Genomic DNA, 16,077 nt, shown 5'->3' with positions numbered 1-16,077 from the left:
GCAAAGAGAGAGCGAGAGGAGGAGAGGGGGGGGGGGAGCTAGGGCGTCCCGGCGGCGTGGCTGCCCCAGCGGAGCACTCCGCTTATGGAGGCAGGCAGTCCAAGCTGGCCGCCGCGAAGCCCCGCCCCGCTCCCGCTCGCTCCCTAACTTTAGAATCCTCTCAAAGTAGCAGTATTTTCGCAGTGACATTGTAACTGGGGCTTGAGCCTCGCTTGCGCTCAACGGCCGCCGCCGCCATGCTAGGCCCCCTGCTTCCGTTGTTGCTGCTGCTGCCGCCGCTGTGCCCGGCCGACCAGCCCCACGCCCAGGGTGCCCAGGGGTACCACAATTACCGGGTGACTCTACGCATTGCAGACGCCGAGCCCCTCAGAGACCTCCCCGCATTCTGGTCCAGCACGGGCTTCAGGTAGGGAAGGTCGTTGTTTTCCTCTTCCTCCCCCGCACTCTCTCATCCCAGCCATCCTTATCTTCCCCTCGCTCTTAACCTTTTCCCAGCACTGTAACAAAACAATTTCTTAAAATGATGATATCATGGCTATTTCTATTTTTGTTTACAACCATTACCCTGCGGATTTTATCGTCATCTCCATAATCTGGTTGTAAAAAAAAAAATATTTTTCCATTTTAACGACTGTTTTTTTTTTTTTAGACAGTAAGTAGTGTATAACCGCATCTCCCTCAGTTTTCCTATTTTTTCTCCCCAGCGCCCCCAGCGCGAGGGAGGCAGAGGCGTATCTGTTATCCGAGGAGATGGAGTGGAACTTGGCGTACATCGGGGCCTCGCCGCGCGCCGCCGTGCGCCTCGTGCGCGCGCACTGGCTGCTGCAGCTCGTCCGCGCCGCGCCAGAGAGCATCAGGTATTCCGCCCCAAAATGGCTCCCACGCGGCGGACGTCTTCTCTCGGGGCCCGAGGTTTATTCGAACGCCGGAGGCAAACTTCTCTAATAATAGAAGCAGAGATGAGGTCCTCCATGTACGCCGTGCGCTGCTTCTCACCGCATTCCTTTCGCCCCGTCGTCCTGGCCCTCGGCTATTAATTGCTTGGCAAAGAATGGAATTTAACTGGCATCATAAGGTCAAATGAGAAGATTCTTTCGCCCCCAACAAAACACGCCACACACAAAAAAGACAAATAAAATAAATAAAAATGCAGACTTCGTGGCGGGTCCAAGCAGGTGGAAGGCGGGGAGCGACTGAACCACACCCAGAAAATATCTTTAAGTATCCTTAAACCAAGGAATCTTCTTAAAAAAAAAAATACAAGGTAATATTTGCCCTTGGTTTAAGGTTTTTCCATTAATTTCAAGGAAATTAAGTTGATCTAAGGAAATTTTTACTTTATTTTCACGTCATTTGCCTAAAGACAATTTTCCTATTTTTTGAGGTAAAAATAGCGTTGAAGCAACGCATTTTGCCTTGTTTCAAGACAACCATTTTCTAGGTGCAGAAGGAAGAGCAGTAATGTAATTTTTCCTGCAAGACACTCCGGTGCTCCCGGAGCTCGGGCGATTGAGGCCGTCACTCCTCCTGGCATTGCTCTCCGCTGCTAGCTCTGTCTATGTCGCGGAAGCACCTTCCCTTCCCGCCCTGCACACAAACGAGTGAGGCCTGGCCTGACACCCCCAAGTGGTACCCCCGCGGGTGACCCCCCCAAGGCCAACGCAGTTGAGTCGTGTTCATGATACATAGCGAGCGCAGCACAATACGGACGAGATTTCCCGGTTTAACTTTGCAACAACGCAATTTTTTTACCGGGACACAACTACTCTTATTTTGTAGCAGCAGCTCGAGGTCGCCAGGATGGCGGTGGAACTTCAGCCTCCTGGACCGCTTTCTCGACCGGCTCGACCTCAACGGCCTCCGGCCGGGCTTCGAGATCATGGGCAACCCCCGGGTCGAGGGCGACGCCGAGACCTTGGGCGAGGCCAGGGCCGAGGCCGCGGCCACGAGTGGCGCCGCCGGCGCCCCGCCCGGCCAGGCTAAAGGCCAGGCGGGCCAGCCGCTCATTACCAACATTACCGACCAGGCACAGCTGTGGGCGAGGCTGGTGCGTGACACCATCGTCCACTGCGGAGGTAACAGACCAGCGACACGGGGGAGGCGGCGGGGGTGTCCCCAACCACCACCGTGTGGCCCTGCGGAGGCGTCGGCCGGCATCCCGAGCCGCCGCCGGCGGCCGCCCGCCCCCGCCACGAACTGAGTCACACATGATGACACATTTTTACCCTTAGAGCGCTACGGCCCTGGAGCGGTCGCCCGCTGGCGCTTCGAGACGTGGAACGAGCCCGACCTCGCGATGTACAACTCGTTCAACTGGACCGTGGACGGTGGGCGCGCCATCTCCGTCACAACATGACACTGCAAATTGAGTAAGGCCAACGTTTCTATTTTTCACGTTTGTTCGTGCCGTTTCAGGCTACATGGCGTACTTCAACGCGACGGTGCGCGGCGTGCGCGAGGCCCAGGAGATCCTGGGCGTGAAGCTGCGCCTCGGCGGTCCCGCCGGCATCTTCAAGGCGCGCCGGCGACACCCCATCTGCTGGCACGTCCTGGAGCACTGCGACCGGCTGGCGTCCCGCAACCTGAGGTGCGCGTCGGGGCCAGGCGGTTGGGGCGGCGTGCTGGATGAGTAGAGGGGCTGAAGGAACTGTTTTCAGCTGTGGCCTGGACTTCATCACTTTCCACCGGAAGGGCAACTCGACGGCGCGGGGGGTCAGCTCGGGGACGATGCGCCAGCTGCACCAGTTCAGCAGGATGTTCCCACACCTTCGCGACCTCCCCTTCGCCAACGAGTGAGTGGGTGGGTGGATGGACGCCCAGGGCACCAGGCTGATCTGGTCGATCAGTTGGCTTATGTACTATGTACAGTTCAGATTGGCTGATTATCCCCTCCCACTTCTGTAGTTATGCTGTACCGCACGCACGAGGTGCGAGTGGGTTGCTAACTCGCTCTGCCCGTAAGGCGCCGTGGGCGGGCAGGGGCGAGCCCGCCACGTGCGGTACAGCAAAACTACAGAAGTGCGCGGGGTTAATCAGCCACCTGGTATGGACTTCCAGCGAGGCGGACCCGCTGACGGGCTGGTGGCGCGTCGAGCCCTGGCGCGCGGACAGGCGATACGCCGGCATGGTCGTGAACACCGTCGTGGACCTCCAGGAGCACTGGAGGAGCCGGGGCGGAGTATCTCTGAAGAATGGGCATCGACAGCCGCCTCGCCTACCGCCCCTCGAGGTCCTGAGCAACGACAACGGCTTCCTGGAGACCACCCCGCGCCACTTCGAGCAGCGGACCTTGCTCTCCAGGTGACTTGTCCCCTACTTCACCACGCTCGCATCCTAGAAATGTGAATTGCAGATCACCGGTAGCTTGGTAGCGCATCCTTGTATACGGGTTTCTGCCTTTTTTCTTTCTTCTGAAACTCGAAGAGCTCTCATTGCCAGCTTTCGAGATGCCGGTGACGGCGGTTCCGGCCGAGGCTCCCTCCAGTTGTTTCGGAAGTCGGTCCTGACGTCCATGGCCATGCTGTCGTTCGTGGAGGGCGCCCAGCTCGCGGTGCAGTCCGACAGCCAGGTGAGGAGTGTCTCAGTGGTGCCCGCTGTCCGACTTTACGTGGACTAACTGGCCGAGGGCCTGACGCGGCAGCCCGCCCTGGACGCCCCGCTCCGCCTGGCCCCGCTGGCATCGATCGCCGCTGACCGCAGCGCGCTGAGCTTGCTGATCGCCTTCACCAACGAGACGGCGCCCGCCGACGACTCGGTGGTCGCGGGTGTCCACCTCTCCGTCCCCACCGCCGCCGCCGCGGCCCTCGGCGTCGCAGCCGCCGCCGATCCGCAGCAAGAAGGTAGAGAAGGTAGAGTCGGATTCAGATTAGCGGCTTCTTTGCGGCATAGAGTGAATAATTCCACATTCAGATTCATCCCGGGCGAAAGTTAGCCCGCACGAGCCGAGCCCGCCCAGCAGCCCGCGCGGCCCGGCGGAGCCCAAGTGGCGGCCCAGGCAGAAGAATAATGCGCTCTTAATTTCGTCTCGCGGCTCCCCTCGCCGCGCCGCCGCAATCCCGAGTGTCGTGACAAAAGCTAGGCAAAGCGGTGACGCTTCGTTAAAGCTGTCCCAAAGTTTCGGCGCCACGACCGTCCGCCGCTCCCGGCCGCTCCCCCCGTCCTCCCATTCAGCGCGGACCGCGCCTCCCGCTGTCCCGCATCGGCATAGTCGCGGTGATGGCTGATGTTGGTGGATCCGACAAAAATAAAAGGCACATCACAGAACGATGACGGAAAACAACGGGCGCGTTTTACTTTTAAGGAATTAATTACGTGAGGGCTCTGCGGATCCCACTTTGTCAAACAACTCTAGTTCGAGTTTGATTCCTCCGCCCCTTTTTCCTTCTTTTGAGGATCGTCCACACCCCTTTCTGTTTGTTTTTTTCGCAGCCACCGAAGCCGCCGCCACTTCCTCCACGCCGCGCCGCTTGCGGGGCCCAATCCTAGCTCGCGTCTCCTCCCTCGACGGGGACCCCAGCGCCGTCTGGCGCGCCGCGGGGTCGCCTCCCGCCCCGGACGGCGCTTTGCGCGACCGGATGCGTCGCGCAGAGGTATGGTGTGAGTGAATTTAAGTGTGTGTGTGTGTGTGTGTGTACTCGGGCTGAGCGATAAATAATGTTAGCCACCGTCGATCTCCTGGCAGCTCCCGGGAGTGAAGCTCATCCGCCAGTTCGCTGAGGGCGAAGGCGTCTCCCTCTCCTTCAACATGACCCTCGGCTGCATCGCGCTGGTCCAGATCTTCTCTCCTCAACGCCAACCTCCGCTGAGGGTAAACAGGCGCTGTCGCTCCAGATTGCTATCGCAGGGGAAAATGAAAACGAGTTTTAATTTTTTCTAAATCCGTGTAATTTTTTTATTTTTTCAGGTGCGGGGACTTCGCGCCATGAACGTCAGCTATAACGAGGTGTTTGTTCTTTGGGGCGAGGAGGTGTCTCAGAGTGGGTAGGTATAGAGGGGTGTGGGCTTTGGGTGGGACATCCAGCAAGTAAGCTCGCTATTCGCCGTTACCACACGAACCACGAACCTACCAATTTCAGGTTCTGCACGCTCTCATGGCGCCTGATAGGTAGGCAATATCTCGCCTGCAGTGCATGCGTGTACAGCGGGCTGGCCTACCCAACGTCTCGCAGGCGCCTAGCTCCCTCAATTTCCGAATAAATTTGAGGATAAAAGAATCTTGCTGTGCTTTCTGGACGACCCCTTTTCCGGTCGTAAATATGGAAGTCAGCATTCGGCAAAACAACCATCTGCTAATGTGCATCTGCGATATTGCAGGCAGGTGATTGGATACGAGGTCAGCTTCCGGCAAAACTATGAAGATCCCTTCCGAGTGATAAGCGCTCCAGCTGAGGTGGACGGCGGGCGCTGGCTGCTCTTCCCTTCCTTCCACTACGCCCCCGCCGCCCCCGCCGCCCCCATTGGATCCGCCCTCGGCGAGCAGACCAGAGGGCAGTACCGAGTGGCCGCCGTAGACGCGTGGGGTCGGGTGGGGCCCGCCGCCCTTCTACGGTACCCGACCCGCTCCGGCCCCATCAGATAGCGTCAGCCGCGAAGTTGGTCGGACAAAGTCAACGGAAAGTCGATTTAAAAGAGAAACGAAGGAAGGGAGTGGTGCGGCTGAAGCTCGTGTAACACAGCTGGAGCGGAGGAGGTCAGTCATGAGCTGGGCTGTCCTGGTGGGTTGATTACAGCCAATTTAAGGACTCTATAGCCAACCAGAGCTATCGAGTAAGCCAGTCGATGGGCCACCAATAAATTGAATGAATATTGTTATGGAACTGGACAATGTGTATTGCATTTCTGCAGGTTGTCCCATTCAAGGCAGGATTGTTGGATTCTCCCGCCACGAGTTTTAGTCAAATGCCTCGCTACGGCTGAGGCCCGCATCTACGAGTCTAGCCAAACTGTGCTGAGTCCAGAAACGCATCCCACTACTACCCTCATACTTTTATGCAAAAATGTCTATCACTTTGTGGGTAGGATTTTGGAGCAAGGAAACAGGTAAAAATAAAAGCACAAAACTGTGATGCAAAACTATCGTCTATAATACACTGACAACTGGTACAAGTCATTAATTATTCAACAGTTAAATCTCTCAACAAAGAAAACAAGAGAATATATCTTCCTCTCTTATGAAGAAAAAATAAGGATGGCTTGACTCCCAAATTAACATTTAAAAAGTTTTTCACCTTTCCCAAAGCATACATTAATTGAAGAAAAGTTAAAATAATTGCCCAACAAATTAATTACCAAATATTAAATATTGAGTGTCTCTAAGATTTGAAAAGCATATTCAAACGACTTAACAATGCAACAAACCACTGGTCAAAAATTGTGTGTGACACAGGAAGAAAAACAAGTATTATGACTCATGTCTGCTTTTGTGAGGAAAAAGTTAACTTTGATTGCAATCAATTGTACATCATACCTATACTGGTAATCCAAATTGGAAACCTCTGGTTTCAAATGGTTTAACTGAACTTAAAAATCATCCTCTGACTAAATGGCAACAATTAATTCACAACTGTAAAACAATAAGCTATACAAACAACCAAGATAAAAATGCCAACCAGTAAGTTTTAAAAACAGCTAGCATCACACTATCACTACCAAGTCCTACAATCATTGAAAACAACTGAAGATCAGAAATCCTCTGACCAGTTCCGTCTAAATGAAAGAGTTGCAATGCAAGGGCTATGAAAACATGATCAGATAGTACACAATGAAACTTTCAAAAAAAAGTCCGTCAGGCACAAGATCCCTTCAATTTGTAGACAAAAAAAAATTAAATTTTGAGGGATACAATTAAGAGCTGTATGTACGACTCAGCAAAACAAAGATGAGAAAACTTGGACAGTTTCACAAGAAACAATAAGAAGGCACTTCGCTGAAAAGGCGTTAACAGAAACATGGAAAAAAAAGAAAAGAAAAGGAATCTCAATTGATTCAAAACCAGATTGAAAAGCAAGGTCATATCTCTCACAAACAAATCAAAATTCATACATGACATATGACACAATCACATTCTGATCTTTAAACCACACCCTTTTCCAAACATCATTAAGATAACACAGTAGATGCAGAAAACAATGCTATGCCAACTTTGTCACCTAATATATACAATATCTTGTGACAGGCACCTGGAAAGGTACACATGTAAAATACTGACTGACAGTCACATCGTTTCAGTCACAAAGCAAAGCATCAAGCAATTGTTCCATCTTCAATCAGATCACATAACATGATAAAAAGGGGAAAACAAGTAAAAACATTACTGTGCTACAAAAGAGTTAGCACAATTCAGTTCTGGCTCAAGAGCTCAATCTCTATCCTTACTTCTGCAGTCCTATGTTTATGCTATCACACAAAGCATTCCTTCATACCACACATCACACAGCTTCTTTATCAAAACAGTCAAAGAGAAAGGGGTACACAGAAAACAATTACATTTTCACTGATTTCCTGATGTGCATGACAGAAACTAAAAAAAAGTGTTTATACACTTAAAATGATCTATTCTCACAGTGAAGATTGACTATTCAACAGTAAACAATACTGGAGTTCACACGGAAACTTGCTCACATGTAAGAAGAGTAAAGGTAACCAAAACAAAATTGCCACCACATCACTAACCCTGTAAAGACAAACTATCCTTTACCATCAGGTCATGGAACAGGCCATCAGTCAATGAAGTTCACAACAGATGTATGTACTTAGAACTCCTTACAAGCCGCCACACCATAATTATTAAATGAAATAAGGGAATCTTACTGATTGTAAGGAATATAAGGAAGGCAAAATGCCTGCTACCCCATATTGTATTTATAAATCTAATTTTAGTTGTTGAGCTCTACATTTTACTTCAATGTCAAAAGAGGTTATTGGGTTAGAAGTTAAAGATACACAAATATAAAATTAAGATACAAATTTTAAAAGAGAGCATCATTTACTTGAAACAACCACAAAATAGATTGAGTTGGCATGTAATTGCTGACAATTTAGTGTCTACAAATGAACCTAAGATTAACTTTTCATAAAGCCATTACATGAGAACATCATCCATGTGCCACACTTGTTTTGAAAAATGTATCAGATCGGGCAACAAATGATTGTTCAAAAGATGGAATGATACAACATAATAGGCAGATAAGGAACATCATACACAGACTACTGTGGTCTTTAAAAGCAGATAATAAAGCTACCACCATACAATTGATTAAAATATGTAATTCCCAGCAGTATACATAAAAAAAATACAGTTATTAAAATTGTTTACTTTTTGGCTAGTTGGTAGGTGCTACGTGGTGTATCAGCACCACACAAGATTCACAAAAATTTCATTAAATAATTGATAGTGACAAATATGAATGGTACTTCAACGGGCAAATTAAGGAACATAAGTTCAAAACTTTTTCCTCATTGGAAACAGAGGTCAATAATACTTTGAGACAGATTCTTAATGGTGTAAAACAAGACAATTCAATAATTAAATGCTATCTCAGTGTAATGATACAAAGGTAAATTTTGATTTTTAAAAACATACATACTGGAATCATTTTATACCACCAGGAGGTTATTCAAAGACAACTTTCATGTTCACTGATTGTAACAGCTAAAATTTGCTAAAAGGCTAGCCAGTTTATTGGTGACATAAGAGAAAATGGGAGGAATGAACTTAAAGTACTGGGTATCTATGCCACTAGTGTAAATACTGTACGAAGGATTTCTTTAAAAGCCAACCTTAGTATATTTAAATATGAAGCATTTAATGACCAGTGATGGTCCACAGAGCCAAACCGCTACAAATATGATAGCTGAATAGAAAACACTGAGAAAGCATCGAGAACATACTAAAGTCCTTGTTCCTGGTACAAAAGGTTGACAATTTAATTGCAACTTCTAAGAAGCCCATTGTGCCTTGGTCATAGTATAAATGATATGAAATTTTCATTGAACAGGAGAAAAATGCTGCCGCATGGGCACTACCATTAAAACATAATTGAGTTGTGAAACAATACAATGCTTTCAATCAAGATGCATTGAAAAAATATCACAATAAATGCACAAAACATAGTAGGCACCATATAGATCTAGACCTAATAGACCTTACATCATTTCCTAACACAGAAAGTTTCTAATCAAGTCATTTCACATCCCACACTTTGTTAATTTTTATCATTACCATGAGAACTGAAAAGTACAATGTAACTGAATTAATGTAACTTGCCCTGCCTTAATATTAGAAATATAATCAAATGAGCTGAAATTAGGCCCAACAAACCGGGCAAACACACACCATTAAAAAAGAAACACTTGGTACTGAAATACAAGATTAAATATATGTATCAAATACATTCTACTACCAGTTAGTCAGTAGTTACTGTCTGAAGTGATAACTGAAGGGAGGTAAGTTTTCATTAAAATTCATCTTTTTCCAATAATGCACAAACATTTAAAATTCAAAAAAGAGTGAGTGCTTTGACACATTTCATCAAACAATATGTATATACTCCTCCTTGTGGTACAACATAAACTGGCCCCCAATTTCCCCATTTCAAGTCATACTTGAGAAGTCATCAGTAAATTTTATAAGACCAGAAAAAATCTGAATACAACCCTATCCCTACTAAACTAAACAAGATACAATAACTTGAAGGAGGCAATCCTCCTCAGATATATAAAGGGGATACAATAGTACATGCTGGTTTTATTAGAGCAATTTTAAAATGCTTTCTATATGTTGGCTCCATTACTAAGCATGTGCACACAGTTTCACTTCCATGCTAAACAAAACTACTAAACAAGAAAGATATGGAAATCCTACAAAATTAATCTAAACAACATGTCTGCCTGATCCAACTGAGCAAGGTTAGCAAGAACAAAACACTAGAAGTACCAATCAAGACTTACACCTCCCACCTTAAATGTAATATCAGTTACTTTAGTGGTTAAGTTTGAAAAAGTAAAAACATAGAAAACTGGAGCAACTTTGTCTTGAGATAATCCGTCTTGTTTTAGTGTAAAGACATTCCACAGCTAAGAAACAGCTCACAACTCATCTGTCCTCAATAGGCATGGACTGAAAACAAGATGGCTTCCTCCAGGCACATTTAAACATGATACAATGCTTGTGACAGAGTGACGAAAGTTGCCAAAGCTTGACATGGCATTAAATAAACCCTGTGATAATAAAAAGTTTAAACATTCAATTACACTAAGAGTTTAATCACAACACTTCTCAAAAACCCTTTTAGAAACTTAAAATATCATTAGTGATAGCATTTGGTAACAAGAGTTGATGACATAATGAAATGAATGAGAATGGAATCGAGACTATCTTCAATTTAAGATCAAGTTCACTGAAATCAATTCTTTGAGTACTCTTCATAAAAAATAACAATTCTGCTTTGATAAAGCAGTATAACAGCATTGGCAGTGTAGCAAACAAAAAAAATCAACCCTTGTCTTGATCAGGCAATACATTAACAAGTAATCAAGAGGACACCAGCTAAGACTTAAGTTACAATTGAGCTCAACAGGAAAAAAATTCTGAATATGTTGAGCAAAACTCTAACAACTAGACCAAAGTGGGAGCTCAGCTGGGTATACCTCTGATCATAATAATCTGACAAACAAGTGAAATCACAAATCCTCATTCCTGAGTAAAACTGAGAAGACACTGCATTAATAATGGTACCGATAACATTGCACAATAGATAAGACTTAAGAAAAATTCCTCCACGGAGAAGCTAAGAAAAATCAATATTGGTACCAAGTCAGTCATTGTACTACAGTCAACTAAACTAGGTACTAGAGCTAGAAGAGGGCCAAATCTATGTCTACTTAGTCTCACCCCCCCAATATTCACTGGAAGATATCTAAGAACTGGAGTGAGACTAGAGCCACTCGCTTTTATAAGCACCTAACATTACTAACATTATAATAAAAGAACTATATGTTGGTATGGCTTCATGCTCAGATCCCAACAGAACCACTCCAATAAGACAGACTTAAAACTCCACACACCTTTCAAATAAAATTCTTGTACAATATATCAGGGTGGTTTGATCACAGATTAAAGAACAGAAAAGCAAACTAGATTGGTTTGGACAGAGCAAGCCCACAACTGCCAAACTAAGATGAACATGATGATAAAACGTCAGACTGATTCCACAAAATTACACAACATAAGCAACACAGAAAATTAATAGTAATTGGCAGTGTGGTGCATTTACTTAACAGATCAGCTCTTTGGTCCCCAACCATTTTGTAAAACCAATAAGATAGGCTTAAACCCAATATTTGATGAAGTAGTACTGTTCTGTGAAAGGTTCAGAGCATGAAAAACACACAGCCTGTGACTTGGTACCAACCTATTCCAATATGTCACAATAAGAGAATCACTACAACACACATTTGTCACTTAATTCAAATCCCAACAATAACACAAAATCACATTAAAGTAAGCAGTGACAGCTAAATCAGAGACCTGAAGACAAAATTGAAGCAAATCCTACTCCACATCAAAAAAATGGTTCACCAACCATAGTATTTCATAAAACCTACAAACACCATTAAAGTGAGCTATTTAGTGATTTAATAAAAATGAAAACAAGGGGCTGTGCTAATAAGTTTGGCTTACATTGATTCCTGGATATAGTCCAGAGGATATTAACAGAATACGTTGGTTGTGTGAGGGTTAGAAAATTAAACAGTCATGTCAACACTATCACCTTCCATAGAAAACACATCCAGTCTGCCACTTACACAAGGACAATAAAAAATAATAAAGAAAAGAAAAAAAAAGGAAACTGTTAATTAAAATAACCCACTCAAAAGCAAGGTGTTCTGCTAATAACTAGTTCCAACACTCATCGAATAAGTGAGGTTGAACAGAGATACAATCACATAAAGAAATGAAGATCTTTAAACTTTAAGAGTTGGCTTGTGGGGTGACCAGTGGTACCGGTTGGGATGAGCAGATCGAGGTGGAGAGCGGATCATGTAAGGAGGTGGTGATGCAGGCATCCATGGGTGAGGAGGGATCATGTTGTACCATGATTGAAGAGGATGCTGATATGCGGGGCCTGGTGGCCACATTTTGCGCCCACCAGACTTTGATCCTTGTTTTGGGCTGTTCTGATTGCGGGACCGATTGTGATTGTTGTTAGCCTGAGCGGCATTGGAATTTGATGAATTGCTGGTGCGTTGATTGGCATTACCACCAACAGAAGCAGAGGAGGCAGAAGAGGCACCCTAGAAAGAAGACATAAGGTATTAAAGCTTGAGTTCATAAGAGAGCATGTTCACAGAAGCCTCTAATGTCATACCTTAATTTTGGTATCCTTAACAGATGACTGCACTGTTGTGCTGACTGGGGTCTGGGGAGATGAAGTAGGCTGTGATAGAGGAGGAGATGATGCCTGAGGAGATTTGGCAGGAACAGGAGTCTTCTCAGCACTTGCAGGGGTATCCAACTTCACTTCAGGAGGACAGTTCTCAACAACCAGCTTAACTTTACTGTCTTGACCAGGAAACGATGCCAAGGTACAATAAGAACCTTTATGCTCCCCAAACCTGAAAGGGAAAATAAAACTTAAAATCCCAGACAGTGAAATCATTTGAAGGCCTATTTGCACATCATAAACAAAGGGCAACACCATATTCAGTCCCTAAGATTTAACAAGTCAAATAACTTCACTTTTTTTATCTAGTAATACAGTCAGCAGTAAATTTTAACAATTTAGCTGTTGATAGACACTTTTTGTGCAAGATTCACATGGCCTGAAAAAAGTTCCACCACTAGCACTGGAATTCTACAAGTGAGCTCTTCATAATGGAATTGGCTACTTTGCCAAAATCCACAATATGAACCCCTCACGCTAAATATTTAGAAACATTAATCTGAACAGCAGCAGGTTTAAAGTAGAAATAGTTTTAACTAGGAGCAGAAATTCAGTCAGGGACTCTAAATACACTTAAGAAAAGACACTAGAACTTGTACTTAAGGAGTGTATGTATCATACAGAAAAAGCATTTTTACTGACAGTTAAATGCATCTTTTTGTTAAATACTACGTTTCAAAATAGACTATTCTGATTTAAATTCAGCTAAGACTTACCTGCAGCATACTTCTTTAGGGTCAACCCAGATTGTCAGCTCAACAGGAAGCTTCAAGTCCTCGTACTTTAATCCACAGGCCATGGCTGCTCGCTCCAGAATAGCATCTCGTCGGCTGCATTCATTTACTCTAATGCAGCGGTAACCCTGGCCCTTGCATGGCTTTTCAGGAAACCAGTGATTCTCAAATCGTTGCATAAGAAGGTCAGACAAGTGAGTCTTGAATCCTTCCAGCTGGGCTTGATTGCATTTGTCACTTCTCTCGATAATGCGTACTAAAAACAGCACAGCGGCTGATATCTCGTCTCTCATTGTAAAGCAGATGGTTATATTTAAAGTACAAATCTGAATTCAAAGCCAACCTTAAATTGGCACACATAAGTAAGGTCAGCCAATCAAAGTAGAATATTGGCTGCACTTGGCATAAACGCTGAGATTTCGAAGGAGCCGCACTGATACTAGTTAACACAATTAAATGAACTATTCTAAAATTACAAAAATTAGATGAAAACACTGAAGGGCCTTCGGATTCTGTTTTTCTTCAGAAGCGAGGTTATGTTGCGAACTGGGACCAAGAACGTGCTGTGCCAGCAGGCTCATGAACTATCTGCGCACAAACAAACACACGAGTCAGGAATCGGAAAAAGGTGAAGATATTTCAGCTAAAGACACAATTCAAATGAAACTGAAGTTAACTAACAACGCACAAGTCGCGAAAACAAATGTAAATATTGCACCATGCCACCTCATTCAACATTAGCAGCAGGCTGCTGCAGGTCTGGACATGTTCAGACGAGTATACACAAAGAGGCCCCCCAGTGGGAGTCCAATGTTAGACGGGAAACACACAGCACCCCACGTCTAACAACGGAGAACTGACTATTGCGACCTACCCCACTTCAATAACAAACAATACGACTTTGTTTTCATCACCAAATTTAAACATACCAAAATCCCACAGATGAACTTGCAAATTGCAACGTGAAAGGCGAAACAAATGACATGCTGAACTAGAAACCGACGATACAAATATGGCGGAAGGACACGACACATACGGCCAGGGTTTTCGAAAACTTATTTCTGTAGAATAAGGTCACTTCTTTCCTTTGTAATGGAAATGAGAGAAACTCAGAAATAATACAGGAATTGATGCGTTCTACCTCTACATAACAGACAAAATCACGAAATACTCAAAAGGCGTTCGTGTGGCACCCGGCACCAAGAGCGCGCGAAAGGTGAATGACTTTGAACAGCGCCCCTGGTGGTAGCCTTCGAAACGAGCGAAGTATTGAGATCCCCCAACAGATGGCAGCACAACAACGTTACACAAGGTCGCTGCCCCTGGCAGCGGGAAACATGAAACATGGAGGAGGAAGCCGCCGCGCTTAACTCAAGCTCAACTTGATGTGGCCGAAAACCATCAATAATCAAAAAACAAAAAGTAGGAAAGCAATAATTTATCGTGCAAATTTGTTCTTTTGAAGTTTTTTTTTTTTAATGTCAACAACCTCAACTTGTTGATTAGCTCCACCCACATACGTACCTTATATTTCAGTGGATTGAAGCGAAATAGTCATAAATAAAGAAGGAAACTCCTTTTTGTGACGCGTTCCATTTTCTCAGCACCAAGATAATTGAGTTTGCTAGCAGGTTTGAAGATCCATAGAAGATACATAGAATCGAGGATGTCACGTCCAACTCTTTTCCCGAACAACATCGCTTATCGCACAGGGGTCGGGAGACCAACTCGAGAGATCATGTGAGATGCTTTGCCGTATGTAGATCAAGGGCGTTATTCGAGCGGACCACTCCTCCGACCCGGACCGGACTTCCTTCCGACCGGTGCAGCGTGGGTTCGAATGCCGGCTTCGGGAGCCTTTCCAGGTTTCTTTCCTTTTTCTGGTCTCTTTCTCTGCAGGGAGCAGGGCAGCGGAGAGGGGCGCGGAAGGGCGTGGCGAGGAGTGGCGTTGTTTCATGTAGCCGGGTGGAGGACTGTGAGGCGTGTGGCCTTGCTCTTGCCCCCGTGCATCCCCGCAGAAAGAAACATGCGGTTCTCTCTGCATCCCCACACTCGGCACGGGACTCCGTCTGCTGCTCTGCAAGCCAGCAGCAAACTGCGTGAGGCTAGAGAAGGCAGGGAAGTACGGCAGGGGCAGGGCTGGAGGCAGAGAAGAGAGTCTAGCGCCGGTAGGAAGGCAACAGTCACACTTCGCCGCTTGGCGGGACGGCCCACCCACCAGGCGGCCTAGCGCCAGCAAAGCGACGTACGCACCCCGCCCCGCGCCCCTGGCCCCCGTCCAAGGCTCTGCGCTCCACGCCGAGGGATGCATCACTTTGTCTTGCCCATGTAGTCCAATGTACAGTACCCGGCCCCCACCAGTCATTTTTCCAGTCGTTTCCAGTTATTTTCCCTGTTGTTAGATTTTCGGTCGCATCCACACACCAACCAATGAATTTATAGTGGTGCAGGAACATATGCTGAGGCAAGATTAATAGCGAATATTGTTTTGAATTCGTGCAGAGCTATGTTCAATAAATAGATACTCCTATAAAAAAAACAAAATTTCGGCATTTAAAATGCTGCAATTTTATGCACAGCCGAAATGCTTTAACGGGTTCGTTTTCTAGTCACAGTTGGTGAAGTTCAGGTCGCGTATGTTGGCCTTACAGACAGAACTGACACTGATGCACCAAGGGTTCATTTGCTTCTTGAAAGTATGCAACTAACAAGTGCATGTTAGTGAAAAAGTGCCTCTTGGCCTTTTGGCAAGGCGTTAGTGCAGTTACACCTTTGTTTTCCCAACGTGTTCAACTCCGTAAGTTGTTTTCCCTAACAAGTATATCCCCCCCTCTCTTCTCCACGCCATTTTCATGTGTTTTCCGTCCGCAGGTCTCTGGTCCTGCCCGCCTGCCTCCCCC

The 16,077-nt window shown here is 45.9% G+C and overlaps 2 protein-coding genes across 5 annotated transcripts; one reads left to right on the top strand and one right to left on the bottom strand.

Moving 5' to 3' along the window:
* The first annotated feature begins 62 nt into the window (after positions 1-62).
* LOC113213394 (alpha-L-iduronidase) lies at positions 63-6,072 on the top strand. Of its 2 annotated transcripts, XR_008010799.1 has the most exons (14): positions 63-406; positions 705-857; positions 1,780-2,075; positions 2,232-2,327; positions 2,416-2,587; positions 2,658-2,792; positions 3,058-3,300; positions 3,439-3,568; positions 3,641-3,848; positions 4,429-4,589; positions 4,682-4,807; positions 4,904-4,980; positions 5,314-5,689; positions 5,845-6,072. XR_008010799.1 is itself a non-coding variant. In XM_052263975.1 (13 exons), the coding sequence occupies exons 1-13, from the start codon at positions 237-239 to the stop codon at positions 5,576-5,578; spliced, it is 2,232 nt and encodes a 743-aa protein (XP_052119935.1). In that variant the 5' UTR covers positions 63-236; the 3' UTR covers positions 5,579-5,816. The 2 variants fall into 2 exon arrangements, 1 of the variants encoding a protein (XP_052119935.1); XM_052263975.1 differs by lacking the exon at positions 5,845-6,072 and having other exon boundaries at positions 5,314-5,816.
* Positions 6,061-14,222, bottom strand: LOC113213396 (maternal B9.15 protein). Of its 3 annotated transcripts, none has more exons than XM_026432445.2 (4): positions 14,107-14,222; positions 13,160-13,765; positions 12,369-12,615; positions 6,061-12,294 (listed from the first exon to the last, which is right to left on the bottom strand). In XM_026432445.2, exons 2-4 carry the CDS (start codon positions 13,468-13,470, stop codon positions 11,965-11,967), a joined length of 888 nt encoding a protein of 295 aa, XP_026288230.1. In that variant the 5' UTR covers positions 13,471-13,765; positions 14,107-14,222; the 3' UTR covers positions 6,061-11,964. The 3 variants fall into 3 exon arrangements, with proteins under 3 accessions (XP_026288230.1, XP_026288231.1, XP_052119963.1); XM_026432446.2 differs by lacking the exon at positions 14,107-14,222 and adding an exon at positions 13,859-14,074; XM_052264003.1 differs by lacking the exon at positions 14,107-14,222 and adding an exon at positions 13,866-14,074.
* Positions 14,223-16,077: the final 1,855 nt, after the last annotated feature.

The sequence above is a fragment of the Frankliniella occidentalis genome, unplaced genomic scaffold, assembly GCF_000697945.3.
Source record: "Frankliniella occidentalis isolate FOCC.00 unplaced genomic scaffold, Focc_3.1 Scaffold2, whole genome shotgun sequence".
Taxonomy (NCBI): Eukaryota; Metazoa; Arthropoda; class Insecta; order Thysanoptera; family Thripidae; genus Frankliniella; species Frankliniella occidentalis.
The sequence above is the reverse complement of the archived record's forward strand: the minus strand, read 5'-3'. Positions and strand labels throughout refer to the sequence as shown.